Source organism: Spea bombifrons, chromosome 4, assembly GCF_027358695.1.
Source record: "Spea bombifrons isolate aSpeBom1 chromosome 4, aSpeBom1.2.pri, whole genome shotgun sequence".
NCBI lineage: Eukaryota > Metazoa > Chordata > Amphibia > Anura > Pelobatidae > Spea > Spea bombifrons.
This window is the reverse complement of record NC_071090.1, coordinates 71,668,817-71,687,425: the sequence shown is the minus strand read 5'-3', so window position 1 is coordinate 71,687,425 and position 18,609 is coordinate 71,668,817. Positions and strand designations below refer to the sequence as shown.

The window sequence follows — 18,609 nt, the reverse complement described above, 5'->3', positions numbered from 1 at the left end:
AAGCATCTATCACCAGAGGTTATGTAGGTGGCGCCACTTCAACTTGTTACTTGTGAAAAGCGTTAATTTGCGAGTCCTGAGGTTGGACTTCAGTTCCCATGAGTTATAAGGCTATGTCGAGGATCACGGGAGATGTAGTCCATCAGCAGGACAGTTACAATCTACACTACACCGTGCCCTGCAGTAACTTCAGCAAGCCCTAGTTCGGGGAGGGGCTGGTTCAGATTTGGCGCGTGCGCGATAGCCGGTGCCCCGGAATGGCATGCGCAGTACGTAGGGCGAGCAGCTTAGCTGAGTGCGCAAGCGTGAAAAGTCCACGTTGTGACTCACCCACACAGCTGCAGGGACGGGAAGAACCGACGAAAGATGGGGGAGCAACGTCTAGTACGAAACGCTTTCCTCTGGGGGCTTAGTGGGATTTATCTGTGTGCTTTTGTTTCCTTGTACACACAGATACCAGGTAACTAACGCCAACTTTTTCGTCTCTCCAATTTATACCCATATAATAGAGTCAAATGTGGGCTGCATGACACGCATAACCGTGTATAATACATATAGGAGGTTTTTGGACCGAAATTTGCACATGCATATAGCACAGTATATACCAGTGTGTGCTCATGCATATGGTATATGAGCTTGAACTAAATACTGCCCCAGTGGCAGTGGAAGAGAAAGTTTCACAGGTAAGTGGGGAGGGGTTAGACATAGCAACAGAACTAAAAAGCATAATAAGTTATTACATAGTGTTCTGACAAGGCATTTACTTTTATAGGACTAGTTTTAGTTAATTCCATCAAAGTAAATATATAAGAGCAAGTAGCATCTTGTAAATAAATATATTATGCTAAAATATAAAATGCCTGTTCTTTGTATTAGGGGGTAGATGAGTCCCCAGAGATTGGTGAAGCCAACAGTAAATAAAAGTTTGTAAATGACATACATAAATGAATTCCCCATTTGGAGATACACACGGCAAAATAATAGGTCGGTGATCTGCGCTACAGCATTAAATATTATGAGAAATGGCTATGCCTTAAAATATCGAAAACGCATTCTATAAAGTCAACCTATAAATTTCCTGTATAAATAAACATATGGTCCTCCACCAAAAATATTTTGGGACTGGACTGTCTCTTTTAAAAGGAATTTATGTCCTTATGCTGTACAACATCCTCCAAGCTGTGAAGAGTGGGCTTGTGTATTCGGGTTCATACCAATTTAATAAAAATGTCTGAAAAATATGGAGTGATCCCAAAGAAACAAACAAAAGTGAAGCAGATAGCATTTGCATCTTGTTGTGCTTTTGCTCTCACTAATGCTTTCCCACTCTACCCTACATTTTCTCACCCTCTCTTTTAATGTCTCTCTGCCGATCGTTTTTGAGTTCCCATCCTCTTTTTCCACAGCTTGGTTTCCTCTCTTGCCTCTGCTTGCTCTTCTGTCTTATTTCTTCGCCTGCCTCTTGCTGATATTGTCTCCATTAACGAGACCTCCCAGGGTACTTCTGCAAAAGGGCGCCTCGCGCACGCTCTCTCTCCCCATTGGAGGAATGGGGAGAGGCTGTCACTGCGGTTCCGCCCTTTTACTCCATTAGGTAGACAGATTCACGGAGAAAGAGATGTGCAGAAACGAGAGCATTGCAGAGCTTGCGAGACCATGGCAACAAACTTATTCCCCCAATAGAAAAAGCCTTCTGAATTTTGTCTGAACCAAAAGAACAGGAAACAGAATTTCTTGTCTGAAAATGAAGGGACCAAAAACAAAATTAAGTTTTTCGGAATTGGTTTTGGTCCATTTGCACAAGTATAGTGAAGAGTGGGATTTTGAGATTTATGTATTTTGTGTATTTATGCCCCTTCCATATAATACATAATTGTGCAAAAAGTCAAGGAGTGTATTTTTTTGTTGATCCCTCTGGGAGAGTGACCAGATGGATTTTTTTGTAATCAGCAACTCACATGAAACATGCAGTATTGTACGACAGCACTGTCAGTAAGGCAGCCTTGCTGTATACCTTTTCTGTGAGAGTCCCTAGTTAAAGGAGCCATCTGGTAACCCTACTGTATGTTTGCTTCACTTTCTGGCTTCTATATTCCACATATTTTCCCAACCCGAAACTCAGGGTATTCACTAAAGAGACAGTTTGTGTTTCAGCTGTACACAATGTGAAGATCCATCTCAGTGAGCTGCTGAAGGAACATCTTGGCTGGTCTTGTTTAATAAAATCAACATGGTTTCTTCAAAGTCTGCTTAGATGTTGAATTATGCTTTGTACTTGCCTTCATACTGGAGAAATGTCCAAGTGCAGAATTTGGTTTAGATCTAGGAGCCAGCCAAAAAAAAAATAGCCAACTTTTCTTATATAACTTATTGGTTTGCAGTCAAAGGATGTTTGACTTCAACACTATACATATACAAACATATGCCTACCAGTCTAACATAACTGTGTAAGCACAGACTGACTCCAGCACTATACATATACACATACATGCACTATACTGCCCCTCCACACACACTTCGTAGGGACCTGCCAAGACACTGCTTATCCTCTGCCATCGTGTATCTGGCGCCCTATGCTTTCTTTCGGGGGTAGGGTGAAGCGGGTACGTAATGCCCCTGCAGCAAAGCATTGGGTGCCAGTTTTTACCCCTTCTATCGAAAAAACCCCGTAGGCCAGGAAGTGGTTTCTAGTTGATGTGACACCCAGGGTTTGTCGAGCCCTGTCCTAGTGTGGTCCCTTCATAATGAATAGTGAAGTCAGAGAGTTAAGACAAAACGCTCCAAGCCATTTATAAAGTTGTTCCATCTCTTTGCATTTATTCTTTTATTTTGAAATAGTAGTCTTATAAATTTGTTTCAAGTGCCTTTTCCTTAAAGCGGATGTCCTATGGAAAATTATTTTCTCCTGTAGTGACATATGCTAGCCTTGACAAAAGCCTTTAGTTCCAATGAACCTCCTGTATCTGCAAATCTGGAGTTCATCAATGAGTGGTTTTCACTGGTCACACTTAGTTGGCTAATATGCAGCTGCCTAAAAACTTTGCTTTGTGTGGAAACTAGAAATATATATATCTTTGAGAACTTATTTCTTACACTCTTTCATTGGATGCATAACAGGCTTGTTAAACTTTTCCTTTTTTTCCATATCCTGCATAGGGTTGTATGGACGTGAAGGGATCTTGCCTGCCTGGAAGATGCTGCGATTCTCAGGGAAAAATGTATTGGAGCAGTTCAGCGATGCACCCACACTACTCTGGTTGGGCCCTTGGTTGGGACTTGACACAGAACAAGGCATGGAATGTATTTGCCTATTGGGAGCCATCCTTTCTTTGGGTGCCCTGCTCTTCCGATGCCTTCGAGATAGCCTGGTTTTCCTTTTCCTCTGGGTTCTCTATCTGTCCTTGTATCAGGTAGGCACTTAATTGTACATCTAGGCTGCTATTCATTATCCAAAAACATTCTCATAGCTGTAGGGGAACATTGTTTAGCTTAACTTTTAGTCTGTGTTATTGCTTTAAAAGAAAAGGCAAAACCCTATGGGTTTTATGTTATTACTAGAGGTTTCAGTAGTCCTAGAGGTATCTGTAGTTATGTTCCTTGGCACCTTGTGTTTGTGCATCTTGAACTATGACACTGATGAGAAAACTAGTAAATATGTATAATTGTTATTAAGTCATTAAGTTGATCTCTCTTACGATACTTATGGCTTATGAGTTACAAACCGTATTAGGCCAGGAAACTGTTCTATTTGAGGTAGGCATTGCCTAATGGGTCCTCGCTAGGGTGGATAAATCTATAAAAAAAATCAACACATTTTTTTTCTGGGTACTGTATATCTGTGTTGCCTAAGCTTTTGAGTGGCCCAGTCTGCTAACACATGGATTCAGCATGTCGATAACAAGCTGAATATGGGGAATTCATGGCAAGATATGGCCAAAAATATGGCAGCTGTTGACACCATTGAGAACTTGAGGATGGCAGCAAGGTCTTCAGGCTTGCCAGTATTGCTCATGGAGCTTTTATGGCTTAGGAGATGGTCTGCGAATTGTACTTTCGAGAATATACTCTATACTATTTTTTTAATTTTTTTTTATATATACAAGAAGTACGAAGGTGGTCTTTCAGGGGTTCTAGATCCTCTAAGGGGGATGCCCAGCACTTTACAGAGGGAGTGGTGATAAGACAAGTTCTAAAGCCAGATTGCTTCCTGTCTGTCCCCTTTTATCAGCGCATGGGAGTAGATCAGTTTGCAGATCATCAGGCAAGGAAACCCCATAGTTTCAAGCAGGGCCTCCACCTCAACAGTTTTTATTGTTCTGATTCCAGTATCCTAAGGAAGTGCAGAGAAAAGCGACTTATTCTTGAGTCTTAATCACCTTACCCCAAGGACATTGCAGCTGATAGTGTATCTGCATTTCCTGAATGGATATTTTCTGAAACCCTGTTCGAGGTTGTGGAGAGGGCAATACTAGGTATTGTTTCCATATGTTCAAAGGCAACATTGGGTCAATCAGTCTCCTCTCTGCAAATTCACATTGGTCGGGATCATTAGAGATTCCTAAGAGTGTCCATTCTGGGGCATCAATGTGAATAAGCGTTTTCACTTCAGGGCTCTTGTGTCCAGACTAGCTTCATTTCCCTTTGTTTGTTTTATTTTATTTTTTTTGTTGTGGCATACCCGGCATTTTACGATAGTCCCCTACTTGGACGACTGGCTCTTAGAAGCCAATTCTACTGGTCTCTTGGAAATCTGGCATTGAGAGCACTGCAACACCTAGGTTGGTTCTTCTACAGAGAATGATCTTACCTGAAATGTACCCCAGCTAGAAATCTTCCCAAGACATTATAGACTCAAGCCTTTGCCTTCAGCCAAGGGGGCTTCTGACAAGAGTCCTCCAAGCAGCTCTGTTGCCTTCCCTCAATTTATCTAATTTATGGCTGCTAGTGTTGGCGAGGGAAAGTTCATCGAGAATTCTCATTTTCATTGTGGTCCCTGGCAGCATTTGTTTGCACTCAAAAATATATATATTTTTTTTTTCCATTTCATTTTCTGGTTTGTCTTTTGTAAGGTATATGGTTTGATAGGCTTTTCCTGCCATACCTAAGTAAGGTGGGTGAGGAATCCCTAATTTTAGTGCTACCGGTTATTGAAGGAAAAGTATCATTCTAACTCTCCACTACAGATATGTTGTATTCTTTTGTGTCAATTATAGTTTCTGCCTATAACTTCTCCTACCTAACTAGGCCTTAAGTAAAGCATTTTGTCAACAGATGCAGATTGTAAGTAGGGCTGCAACTAACGATTATTTTAATAATCGATTAGTTGGCCGATTATTTTGTCGATTAATCGATTAATCGGATAAAAAAATACATTATTTTAAATTGAAGAAAAAATGCAATAAAAAACGTACAATTTACACTTTCATCTCTTTATTGCAATGGCCTCTCTCTATTCACCTTCTTATTTTACTGACATAATAATAAAAGCTACAAGAACCCAAACACAGTGCTTCTCAAACTAGGTTTTAATACAAAGTTATTAGTAAATATTAATTCATATGTTAACTATTTTTCATATTTAATAAAAACTGAGAAAAAAGCCTTGTTTAAATTTTTTTTATTTACCAAACTGCCCCCAGTTATGCACATCTGACCCCCAGCTTGCCACTCTGCCCCCATATATGCCTTATACCTCTTATATGCCAGATTCCACTGTGCCCCCTGATATGCCACTGTGCCCCCTGATATACCTTTTACCCCAGATTTGTTTTATGCCCCCCTGATATGCCTAATATCCATATGCCTTATACCCCCCCATACACCACTATAACTCACCCATACACCACTCTGGCTCCTCCCCCTCCCATACACCACTCTGGCTCCTCCCCCCTCTCATACTCCACTCTGCCTCCTCCCCCCTCCCATACATCACTTTGGCTCCTCCCCTCCCATACATCACTTTGCCTCCTCCCCCTCCCATATACCACTCTGCCTCCTCCCCTCCCATACATCACTTTGGCTCCTCCCCCTCCCATACTCCACTCTGGCTCCTCCCCCTCCCATACACCACTCTGGCTCCTCCCCCTCCCATACTCCACTCTGGCTCCTCCCATACTCCACTCTGCCTCCCCCCCTCCCATACATCACTTTGCCTCCTCCCCCTCCCATACATCACTTTGCCTCCTACCTCTCCCATACTCCACTCTGCCTCCTCCCCCTCCCATACTCCACTCTGCCTCCTGTGAACCTCCGTTTCTGACAAGACACCAGGGAGCCGGGTAGAGAGGCAGAGTGGCATATGAGAGGGGGAGGAGCCAGAGTGGTGTATTGGAGGGTGGCTCCCATACACCCCTCTGACTCCTCCCCCCTCCCATTCACCGCTCTGCCTCTCTACCCGGCTCCGTTACTGAAGGCACTTTCACTGCAGCTTCATAGAAGCCACAGTGTAAGTGAAGGGCAGTAACGGAGGCTGTCTGTGCGATGCAGAGAGGATGATTCTCTGTCAGCCGGTGGGGGTCTGCATCGCACAGACAGACTCCGTTACTCACCTTCGCTTACACTGAGGCTTCTATGAAGCTGCAGGGAAAGTGCCTGTCAGTAACGGTGCCGGGTAGAGAGGCAGAGTGATGTATGGGAGGGGGGAGGAGGCAGATGGGAGGGGGAGAGAGACGGAAGTGAGAGACCGGCCGACAGTGAGGGGAATCCAGGTCCCCTGCAGCGTTGCGGGGGATCTGGATTCCGGTGTTATAATCCGATCTCTGTTTGAGGTCGGATTATATAAGGAGAGGAGTTTTTCAGAGCATTTGCTCTGAAAAAAACCTCTTTTTATAATCGATAAAAATCGATCCGATTAATCGATAATGAAAATCGTTGACAACGATTTTCATTATCGATTATTATCGATTTTATCGATTAGTTGTTTCAGCCCTAATTGTAAGCTCACCTTTTTGTTTCTGTAAGTACAACTGGTTATGCTGTACACTAGTTATGTCCTGTTTATCCACAGTACAGTGCTATGGTATATGATAGTCTTAAAAATATCTATAAATATATCTACCAAACATACCCCATATGGGAAATACATTAAACATTATTAGAACAGGGCCCTGACACAGAACTGATCTCCATTCTCATGGGCAATTTGAGTTGTCTTTGGACTGGTTAATAACAATGACTGTGCAACACAACTGATGTTTAGAATAGTTCCCACTAAGTTGAGAAGCACAATAGAACATCAGCAGGTTTTGGCGTCTGTGAATGTTAGGTGGCATTTTCCAAGTCGTTGACTGGATGAGTTGGTCCTTTACTCTGTATAGGTAGTGCAGCACAATAAAACTGGATATCTCCTTGCACCCCTGCCTATTCCAAATTGTTTTTAGTTATCTGAGCACCTGAGTAGTTGTTACACCATATTTATATTTCAGATATCTCCAAATTTTCAGATATAATGCGTATTTAAGGTTGTTTTTCTTTTCTGATCTTTTTCTGCAGGTTGGGCAAGTCTTCCTCTATTTCCAGTGGTAAGTAGAGTTGAGTTCTGTTTTGTTTCCTATACCCATTTAAGGAAATCAAGTTATGACCAGCACCTATGAAAACTGTGGTAAGAAGTCTTTATTTCTCATTGTCTCTGCTAATGTGTTATCTACAATCAGGAATGTCTATGTTTATATTTTTCACAGGGACAGTCTTCTCCTGGAAACTGGTTTTCTGGCTATACTGGTCACCCCTTTACACATCCTTCGCTCAAAGAACTCAAAGAGTACTTATGATGGCATTACCTTCTGGCTGATCCGCTGGCTGCTTTTTAGGCTCATGTTTGCATCAGGAGTTGTCAAGTTGACCAGCCGTTGCCCAACATGGTGGGGGCTTACAGGTAAGAATAGCAGTGTTAGTTGAACTTGGAGTGGCAAGGTGAGAATGGATTAAAATGCGTTGTCATAAACGGATATTTCACAAGCTACACAGTAGGCATCCTGTGTCTAATTACAATTGATTCTTCTTGGTCTTTAAAGCAGATATACCATTATTGTCATTCCTCCAATATTCCTGTCCCACTGTTGTGATGCTGATGTTAATTGATTTAGGCAACCTTTCTAAGAGGCGAGGTAATTGTTTTGGATAATGCTAGTTGGGCTTTAGTCAAATTTACATCTCTGTTTCAGCTCAGAGGCGGCAGTTCTTTAAATATACATGAAGTGTAATACTGCCCAGTGGCTTTGCATAGTTACATCTGCTTAGGTTGTTCATTACAGTTTCAGTAAGTTTATGTATGCTTCACTCATGCCCTGTGTCTGTTAGATTACTGGTACATGCTGGCTAGGGTAGAAAGAGTTAGGAATATCATTATCTTTGTCCTAGTACTTTATTCCCCAATTTCTTCAGGATAAATGTTAAAATGAAAAGCCAACCATTAAATGCACTTTGATGCAGCCAATCAGTGGCAAGAAATTTCAGACGCAGGAGAAAAAGATGACGTTTCTAGTAAGAGAGATTAACCATGATGCCACAAGTACCTGTCTTCTTATAAACACTGTTTTATACTCCAGTCCTTAAAAACAGCCCCTTATTTTTTACTGTACTAATGGGAAAGGCTATCCTGCTTCTACCTTGATTCATGCCTTTCTAACAATTAGTCTTGTGTAGCTACACTTTAAAATATTATCTGTTTTCAATGTTTGCTGATTATTTGGTTTGTACATCTTCAAATATGTGTTTTACTTTGTCTGCTCTTCTCCTTTAGCTCTTACCTACCATTATGAGACCCAGTGTATTCCTACTGGAGCTGCATGGTATGCTCATCAGCTTCCAGTCTGGCTACAGAAGCTCTCGGTGGTGGCTACATATGTGATTGAGATTGCGCTCCCATGGCTTTTTTTCCTGCCTTCTCGGAGGCTTCGTCTGTTCTCTTTTTATGCACAAGTAAGTCTTACCTTTTAAGTATGTTTGTGAGCATCTATCAGTGTTAGTGGTTAGTACATTTTACAGCCTCTGACTAGTGTTTAAAACATTTTGTTACTCCAGATCATGAATAGCCAGTGCAGCAATCATAAGGTAGCCTACTTAGCTGGCATGTTAGGATCAGCAAAGTGGAGGGATAACCCACATTATGGTTATAAACCATAATGGTTTACACTTGTACCCCACTTTGCTACAGAGAGTAAATTTTGGTAGTTTATGATCCATTATTCAAATTGTAATAATCTTTTGGTTCTGTTATCATGTCTGTTAGGTTCTGCTTCAGGTCCTCATCATCCTTACTGGAAACTACAACTTCTTTAACCTGCTGACAATTGTTCTGTGCTTCTCTCTGCTGGATGATCAACACATCACGGTTTTTCAGCAGGGCAAGAAATCTACGCAAAAAGGTAATAATCGTATTCTTATCTCTGTTTCCTTCCACACTATTTATTGTTGCCCTCTCAATGTTTTATTTCTGTGTTCTTGTTGTGTGTATGTTCCAGCTTCTCATCTTGGTTTCTTATTTTTTTCTATTTTCATTCTATTGTGACTGCTTACCTTTGGTAGTCTGTTTCAACTCTTGGTTTTCCCTCAGGTCGCTCATTCTTCTCATATCTTGCGCTTCTTCTGGATCTCATAGTATTTGGTCTGATTGCTTTCTGGACGTTTAAATATTTTGATCTTCAGATCAACTGGGACAAGCGTTTGGTGGAGTCCAGGACAGGTATGTTAAATAGGCCATTAAACATTTTCTTTAAGAATTGGATATGGAGCCTGTCTGTCCATAGGTGTGGCACATATTGATGTTGGAACTACATTATTGGATACCCTGCTGATATTTTATTACCAAAGTCTGATTTCATCTGGGACAGGCCTGGTCTCTGTACGCAGCTCTGTGTGGGGTCTTTTGTACATGGATTTAATATTTTGAATGTGTTCAAACCCAAGTATGAAATCGAGTGACTCCGACATTAAGTAATTCCGTTTACGTATTTTACAGCCTTTACTTATCATGACTTCATGCAGTGGCTCCGTAATCTCACCTTCCCATCTATCTGGGTAGCAGCTGCATCTCTTGGTTGGGAAGTAGTTACTGGAATGTGCAGGTGAGCCCTGAACCACTCTACTTGCATGTTTTTTTATAATGTCTTCATTATCCCTTTATCTCTTTTTAGACATAACATAGAATGTCATTAACTTAATCGCTATGCCATGTATTTTTACCCTCCAGTTTGTTTTCTCTTATCTACCTCACACAGGAGTACCTCTGTTCGTGGCTTCTTCTGGAAGCTTTGGTCTTTAATACAGTGGGCAATCTTCTCATGTGCTGCAGTCGCTCTGTTTGCAGTCAGTCTGGTGAGAAATTACACTTATCTCCAACTGATCTATGCCTTTTTTAATAGAGGTAGCTATTGAGTGACCATATAGGTAACGCTACAAAGGCTGTCTAAGAATAACACATTCCACAGCAATTGGGAAAAGTACTTTTTCGTCATGTAATTTTCTCTCCTACAGGTCCCCTACACTTATATGGAGTTTGAATCAAATGGGCAACTCTGGCCGCCTGTGAGGCAAATGTTTAAGGCTGTGGATCGCTACCAGCTAGTGAACTCGTATGGCTTATTTCGGAGGATGACTGGTGTGGGAGGAAGGCCAGAGGTTGTGGTGGAAGGAAGCTATGACCGTGTGACCTGGACGGTATTTGCATCTAATTACATTCATCCAGGCCCTAAAAATATTTACAACACCAGAATTCCTGACCCGCGTGTACTTTATTACAGGAGATTGAGTTTATGTATAAACCAGGAAACATCAGTGCAGCTCCTCCAGTGATTGTCCCCCATCAACCTCGTCTAGACTGGCAGATGTGGTTCGCGGCCCTTGGACACCATTCACAAAGCCCATGGTTTGTAAGCTTTGTGTACAGGCTCCTCCAGGGCAACAAAGATGGTGAGTGGGATAGATACCAGCTTTGTTCACTTAAACTGGATTTTACGGCTCATGGCTTAAGGAATGTTCATTTATAAGGCTCATTTTAGTAAATTAAAAATATAAGCTGTACCTCTTTATTCCGTTTTAGCTCAGTGCATCTGTCAGCTAAACACTGCCCTGCTCCCTCTAGTGCACAAGCACATTAAAAAAGAGGCATTGTGTCTCAAAACGTCTGAACATTTCTGCCCAGTATATGCAATAAATTGTATCCAGTACTTCTCAGGGTCCTTTCTACTTTTGGGCAGTAGCGGCTGGTGGGTAATTCCAATGGGGGTTCACAATATATACATTTTGAAAATGAAATGTACATTTACTTCTTAATGTATAGGTTAAAATACATTTCCCTAAATTAACTCTAAAGACCCCATCAACCATAACTGCCCCTAAATTAACCCTAAAGACCTAATTAACCATAACTGGCCCTAAATTAAGCCTAAACACCCCATTAACCGTAATTGCCCCTAAATTAACCCCCACCTCCCCTAACTTTCAGCAGCCCGAATATTAATTTTATACTCGCAGTTAGCGTCCACACTCCTCAGCAACTAATCTATCAGGAAAGCGGCAGGGCCAGTCGTTAGAGTGACGGCAGGGATTGCAGTCAGACACTGGGGAGGGCGGGCTGGGCGGTAGTTTGTTGGCTGGGAGCTGACAGCTGGGAGCTCCTCCCCCGATCTCACAGCTTTTACTGTGCGAACAGAGATCAAATGGGCGTCCCAGCCGGCGCTTTAGCAGGCACGGCAGCAATTGAGCCAAATAGGGTCTCTTCCTATCGCACGTGCGATAGGAATAGTCATAGGCAGGCTACATCAGGGGACAGGAGGCTTCATGGCATGTGAACCCCAAAGTGCAAAGGGGAAGCAGATTTGCAAAATTCATCAAATCCATTTCAATTTAGATTAAAATAGATTTTTGCTTAATTTTGCAATTTTTTGTGCTTGGGGGTTCACGTGCGCATGTGCTCCTACGGAGGAGCCTCCACTGCTTTTGGGTTTTAAACATGTTAACAATCAGACTTCCAAATTGGCATTTCTGTTTAAACCACACTGAGAGTGTACCTTAAATCTATTCTATTTTGTGGATGGGTATAAATGAGAGAACGTTTTTTGCGTCTGGCTTTACATGCTAAACAGGTGCTTGGTGGCATAAAGATGTGTGGAAGGAAATATTGTTTGGGGTGCTGCTGTTTCTAAAATAAGCAGTGTGTGGGGGAACTAAGAGCCTGTAGATTTCTAATGAGGCATCAGACAAAGTAACACACACACATTACTTTCACCTCCCATATTGACTGCAAGCCAGCATGCCTACAAACTTATTCCTCAATATAAGGGTTAAAATATTCTGTTGGAGTCCCATATGGAAATTATCTTCTATGAGTTCATTAGAAAAAAAGTACAACCTATTAAGTACTAATATAAATGACCATACAGCTGCTTTTGAATGTTATCTATCCACACTGATTTGCCATGCGTATCTACTTTTAGTAGTGTTATGTATTCCGGTAGTTTCCTCTAAACTTTCTTTGCATTATATTTACAGTTGTTCGTCTGGTACAGAATGATGCCTCTCTTTATCCCTTTAATGCACATCCTCCACTTTACATCAGAGCCCAGCTGTATAAATACTGGTTTACAGAGGCTGATGAGACGGGGTAAGTAATGGAAATGTGCACTTCATACTAATCTGTGTTTCTGCTTGCCTCTTACAGCGTACCTTCCTGCTCAGATTTGTATTGTAACCTCTCTAATGCAGGTTACATAACTAAAGCCTTAAGTTTAAGTATCATTTCTGCAATGCCGTAATCCTCGTCCGTGTTTTGGAACTTTTCACAATTAATGCTGGAGATATATATTTGAAATATTGTGCACTATGTATATCCAGTCCGCTTACTACAAATGATGACAATAGCCACCAAGCCTTCAAGTATGCATGTGGAAAAAAAAATATTTTGAGTTGTATCTTCACTATAATATCATTCATATGGAGGCATTTTCAGTGTTTGCAAATTATAACAATTTGATTTCCTTTTTTAAAAACTTTAATTGCTTTCTTTGTAAATATTTAACATTGCTGGTATTTTTTTGACCTCCATCCCCTTTATGTACTTGCGTGTTTCTGCCAGTTATCAGCCCACGCTTATGGCTGTCTGCTTCTCCCCAGACCTTTGTCTCATAACTGGTGGCGCCGTCGTCACGTTGAGGAATTCTTCCCTACTGTCCACTTAGGAGACCCCACCCTAGATTCCCTTCTAAATGACTATGGGTTCAAGGTATGTATGTTCTCTTATGTACTATAACAAACAGGACATTAAGACGTGAGGTAGAGCTGGTCCAGGTCATGAAAACATTTTTTCGGTAAGGTTGCCGCATATAACTAGGGTACTACAATTATTCTAAACATTTCTTGTAATGCATGTTTAGGCCGATAGGCTGTCCACTAATTAACTGCAAGTATTAATATTTGTCATGTTTTTTTGTTTTCTTTAGGACAAGCCACCTGCTCGTCGTTCCCTAGATGCTGTGCTCCCCTTTACACTAAAGGTCATCCGAGATTTCCTGCACTCCTTCCCTGCTCCATTGGTCCTATACTCACTTTTTATCACCGTATTCACTGTTTGCATTTTGCAAGCTCTGTTTACGGGAGGCAGCAAGTCAGGAAATCCCAAACAACGGGGGCATGATAAGCCCCCCACTGAGAAGAAAAAACAGAAGGTGAGCAGTGGTCAAGGAGATGCTACAAAAGCCCCTGCACCCACGGGAGACCTAACACGCAGAAATAAGAAGAGTTAAAAGCATTAGGAGTGACAGACTCTTTCTTCCACCTACAACTACTGTCTATTAACCTGTTAAAACAAACAAAAAGCAGGTCACATCATACAGCTGTAAAAAGTCTTTCTATTAGGTGTGTTAGCAAGAGATCTGTGATCACTATGTGCAGTTATTTGTTAAACCTTATTTGGTCTCCCCTAAGAGTAACAGAATACGTCCTTCTACTTTTTGTAAATTGTATTTTAAAAAAAGCAGACAACACACACAAATGTTTTTAGTTTGACAATGTATCCTGCCAGATAATTTCCCTCGTGGGTTAAGTCTCTAATGGTTTTTGGTATCTTTGTATTCGCTATTACAGTAAGTCCTTGTGAAATTATGGAAGAGGTAATTGCCTGTCCATCTGTGTGTTGCTGTCTCATGAAATTTATTCTGTGCCAGTTCTATAAGTGCCTTATAAAACCAGGGTGTGGGGTCTTATCATCCTGTCCTGTTGGTGCCTTAGTACTAATCCTGATGAGCTTTTGCCAGTTCATGCATTAGTTTAAATTGAAAACCATAGTAATGTTTGTTGTGACCGGTGTAAATGTTTTATAGGTGCTATTCCACTTATTCTGCTGAACATAACTTGTAGCTAAATGCAACATTATAAATAGTATTCCTAGAACACAAACCTTTTCCCAGAAATGTTTTTATAATGTAAACATTTGCACAATCCCTAATGTTTCTTGGGGAAAAGTGTCATATGACACAAAAGCAGCCACTGATTGTAGCCAGAGAAACTTTAAAAGGCTTTTAAAAGTTTCTGTGTTTTTATGCGATTTAAAATTTCAGAGAAAAGAAGAAAACATCTGTTAAGATGTGTTTGTTTAATGCTAAAGTCTTAAGTTGACTTTGATACTTTTTTTTTATTATTATTGGTCCAACATAGGAAAAAGAAATGTAAGCTTAAATAAGAAGATTTCTTCTAAGGTCCTAAAAGCTCAGCTCAATTAAAAGTATCACCTCTAACTAAAGACTGTTTTCCCCTGGGCTAATATGGCTTTATCCATTTTCTACTAGAGTGCAATTAATAGTTTGTCTAAGTGGAACAGTACCTTGAATATAGTATATTCAAATTGAAATGTTAGCTGCTCATTTAAGGTATGCAGTCTTCCATTTCTTCTAACCACTGCAGCCACATATAAATGTTGGGGGGAAAGCATGTTTCTGATAAAATTGTTTTACCATGGGTGTAAATCATGGCATTTAATTCTCATTGTCTGACCCAGGAAGATCATCATGTGTTTGCTAAAGAAAAAAAAAAGGTTAGCTAATGAAAATATTTCACTGGCATATGGACCTATGAAAGATAATGCATACATCACAATCTATGCATACACCAAAATAAATCATGTCCCAAATGTTTTTTTTTTTTTGTTTTTTTTTTTTTTGTTTTTTTTTTAAGCACAAAATTCTGTTACATGTATGTTCACAAATCAAAGGTCTTGTACCTTTTACGGTTACCAAAATGTTTGATTTTATGCACATGATTTTGTATTTTTTAATAAATCTGTGTTTGCATAAATGGTTCACTGGTATTGATGTACTGATTTCCAAAAAATCATATATATATTGTATATATTGCATATATATATTGTATAGGATTCCTTTTTAGGATCACCTAAGCTATCTATTACTGTTAGATATAACTACTGGTACTATACAATCGAGCTTCCCCTATTTCCATCGCATGAACTGTCACAGCCACGTACTATGTACAAGAACTATTGGGGCTGCACGCTAATACCTATATTGGTGCAAGTTTAACATTCTGCGTTCCCAATGCACACGTGCATAAGGTATCTTACTCTGGAACAATGTGTCTCTACAGAGACCTCCATACCACCCATAAGCAACAAAACAGCAATATAAATTATACCCTAAACAATTGTCACAAACTGTGTATATATAAACTACCAACAATAACTGATCAATGATTTACAAATACCCTGTTAAATGTAGCCACAGATCAAATAAGGTTTGTAGCCCCAAGCCTAGGCTATGCAGACAGGCTTTTTCTTCAGGGTTTTGGTCCTTTTAAAACCAGAGTTGTGTTTTTCATTAAAAAATGACTAATTTAAGTAGGCTAAAATTAGGATGGTCTTATCAACTTGTATATTTTTCCATCCAACAGACAGGAAAGTAGCCCTGCCTATGAAAATAGGGCAGGAATTTACAAAACTCCACGTACAGAAACAAATGGGGCCTGTAAGTGTTAACCAGTTTGAGAGAGGCAGGGGTAATAAAACCCAATAAGTTATGGAAACTGAAAAGAGTAGACAAGCCTACTGTGGTAGAAAACTTACCCTTGATTACATTCACATAAAAGAAAAAAATCCTGCAAAGAAACCTAACAATTTAACCAGAGAACTCGTCAAGATTAACTTCTAATGTTTCTTTTAGGAAATCACGAAGCCCCCAGAACTCCCCCTTTCATTTTTTATGTCCTGCTCTGCCCGGCCCTATCCTTGGCAAGTGAAGCGAATTCCCTCCGTTTGTTTTCCTGGGGCTTGTGGGAGAGCCCTGTTCACCTGGCTTGTTAGGCCCTCTGTAGAGTATGGGGCTGTTGCGTTTCCTGCCCTTGTTGGGTCCTGGAGGGACCAGGCCAGAGTTGTACCGATCCTTGGGTGGATCCAAAAATGTTTGGCGGTATTTGGACAGGCCGCATGTGCAGAGGGTCCTTCTGCTTTTGGGTACTGCATTTCCCTAGTAAGAATCAATAGGCCCTGGTGCTTCTTTGAAGCCTCTGGGTCATGATGATTTGTGCTATCCACATCAGTGGAAGAATAATATCCAAGCAGATTTGCTGCTAGCGATTATAGAGGAGAAGAAGGTAGCTGAAAAAGAACCTCCTCCCGGAATAAGGGCACACTCTACTCAGGCTGTCTCAAGATGTGCGACAGTGGCAGCCGATGTCTCCATGTATCAAGATTGTAGCGTGACAGTATGGAAGAATGTGCATACTGTTTGAATGTGGCCTTGAAAGTTTGGCTTTGCTAATGGGAATGACATGGAAACAGTAAATTATTTCCCGAGAATTTTCTTTCTCGTGTTATTTCCTGGTAGCAGATTTTCTACTATAATAAAACATTTTCTTATTGAGCATTCCTGAGTCTCTTTGTGATTTCATTGAAGATATTGGGTGGGGAGGGAAGTTTATCGACTTTGTAATTTCCTGCCCTACTTGGATAGGTTACTGGCAAATGGCAAATCAGAAATGATGTATGATGTATGTATGATCTGCTTGTGTATTTGTCAGCTTCTGAAAGCCCTTGTACTAAACTATGGAAATTGGCACCGATGCCAATATTTTTGCGGTTGTATTGGTTTAGAATTCAGATCTGAAACTTGGAATACTCGTCGCAGTGTATTACAGATCACATATTTGCACTTACCCAGCCACTACCTAATAAAGTCATTTGTGCAGCAGCATTGTGTGCCTGTACATTCACACAAAATGTGAGTGTGTACGTACTTTGGAAGTCATTCAACATCTATCAGAACCTTCAGCACAGAAGCCTTCTAGACAAGCGGTTCCTGCAAACCCCACTGAATGCGCTGTGATTTTAATTACAAAGCTAACGCAGCATGGCCATCTGTGTTTGTCGCTCAAACCAAATCGCAGGGAGAGGCTTTTGTATGCCGTTCTTCTGCATATTTAATATGCCATGGATTATATGTGTGATATCTAGTCTGACAGCAAGACTTTTTTTGTGTAATATTTTAGATGTCAAGGCAGCCAGACCAGTCATTTAGGGTTTTACAGAACCTAGTAATCTCATGTAATGTTGTATTTTTATGTAATACTGAAGATAGGGATAATTTTGAAAACAATTACGGTATAATCGAGTACTCTTTAAACTGTGTTTTAGAAAAACAATGTCTCATTCTATTCTATACAGGTTTTGTAACTTGCCCAATGTATCTTGGACTCCCATGAGCCTTCTCATATAGGAACACTGGTTCCTATGTATGGAAACGTTCCTTCTCCAGCTCCCCAGTATGTACACCTGGACATATAGCATCTGAGGACATACCTGTCTTCTGAATCCATTGTACTCCACGCTTAAAGTAATTACAGTAAAATATGTAGCGTTATCTTGCTCTAGATTGTAAGCTTGTTCGAGCAGGGTGCTCCTTACCTGTTGTTTCTGTATGTCATCTTGTTATGTTATATGCTAATTATGTCCTGTCTACCCTTTTGTACAGCGCTGTGGAATCTGATGGCTGTATATAAAATTATAATATATATAATCAGCTGTAGCCTGTAAATATCTCCTTATACATGTACCCTCTGCACTGTAAGCTCTGTATGTAAAACTAACTAGTTAAATTGGATTTTTTTTAATAGTTTGTAAGAATCCAGAGGATGCATCTTTAAAAAAACTGTAAATGGTTGGCATGCATTTGCTTCATCTCGGTTCTTTTTTAATTTGGTATTTAGATAATTAAAAGGTGTATGATATTGCTGTCCTTTAATCTGTATTGGGTCTCACAAATGGTGATGTATTCATTGCTTATGCTGGCAAGATTCACATTGCCTTATGAGTTACTAGGTTGGCTTTATTTATTATTATATCACATCTTAGATTTCCAGAAATGCTTTATAGCCATACGGTTCTTACATCCTTCTCTATTAATTTGTCTCCCCCTCTGTCCTATAATAGGGGCTGCAATTATTTTAAATTACACAAATCAAGTGTGACATGAAACTCAACACGCAATGGACATTTGGGGCACATTTATCATCTGCCTGGTTGTATCAATGGAATTAAATGTTTAATAAGCACCTCATAGGACCATATTTGATTCCAGTTTGTGATCACTTTGTGAAAAGAGAACAAATAGA

At 40.4% G+C, this 18,609-nt stretch overlaps 1 protein-coding gene across 1 annotated transcript; it reads left to right on the top strand.

Moving 5' to 3' along the window:
- The first annotated feature begins 261 nt into the window (after window positions 1-261).
- Window positions 262-13,790, top strand: LMF2 (lipase maturation factor 2). The gene is made up of 14 exons (XM_053463358.1): window positions 262-460; window positions 3,157-3,410; window positions 7,492-7,520; window positions 7,680-7,873; window positions 8,741-8,919; window positions 9,230-9,365; window positions 9,554-9,682; window positions 9,959-10,064; window positions 10,218-10,314; window positions 10,474-10,656; window positions 10,740-10,908; window positions 12,490-12,601; window positions 13,111-13,219; window positions 13,437-13,790. Exons 1-14 carry the CDS (start codon window positions 367-369, stop codon window positions 13,737-13,739), a joined length of 2,094 nt encoding a protein of 697 aa, XP_053319333.1. The 5' UTR covers window positions 262-366; the 3' UTR covers window positions 13,740-13,790.
- The last annotated feature ends 4,819 nt before the right edge of the window (window positions 13,791-18,609 follow it).

Coding starts and splice junctions, on each gene's coding strand:
- LMF2 (XM_053463358.1), top strand. CDS start 367: ATGGGGGAGCAACGTCTAGTACGAAACGCTTTCCTCTGGGGGCTTAGT. Junction 3,411..7,491: donor TCTATCTGTCCTTGTATCAG/GTAGGCACTTAA, acceptor CTTTTTCTGCAG/GTTGGGCAAGTCTTCCTCTA. Junction 10,909..12,489: donor CCTCCAGGGCAACAAAGATG/GTGAGTGGGATA, acceptor TTATATTTACAG/TTGTTCGTCTGGTACAGAAT.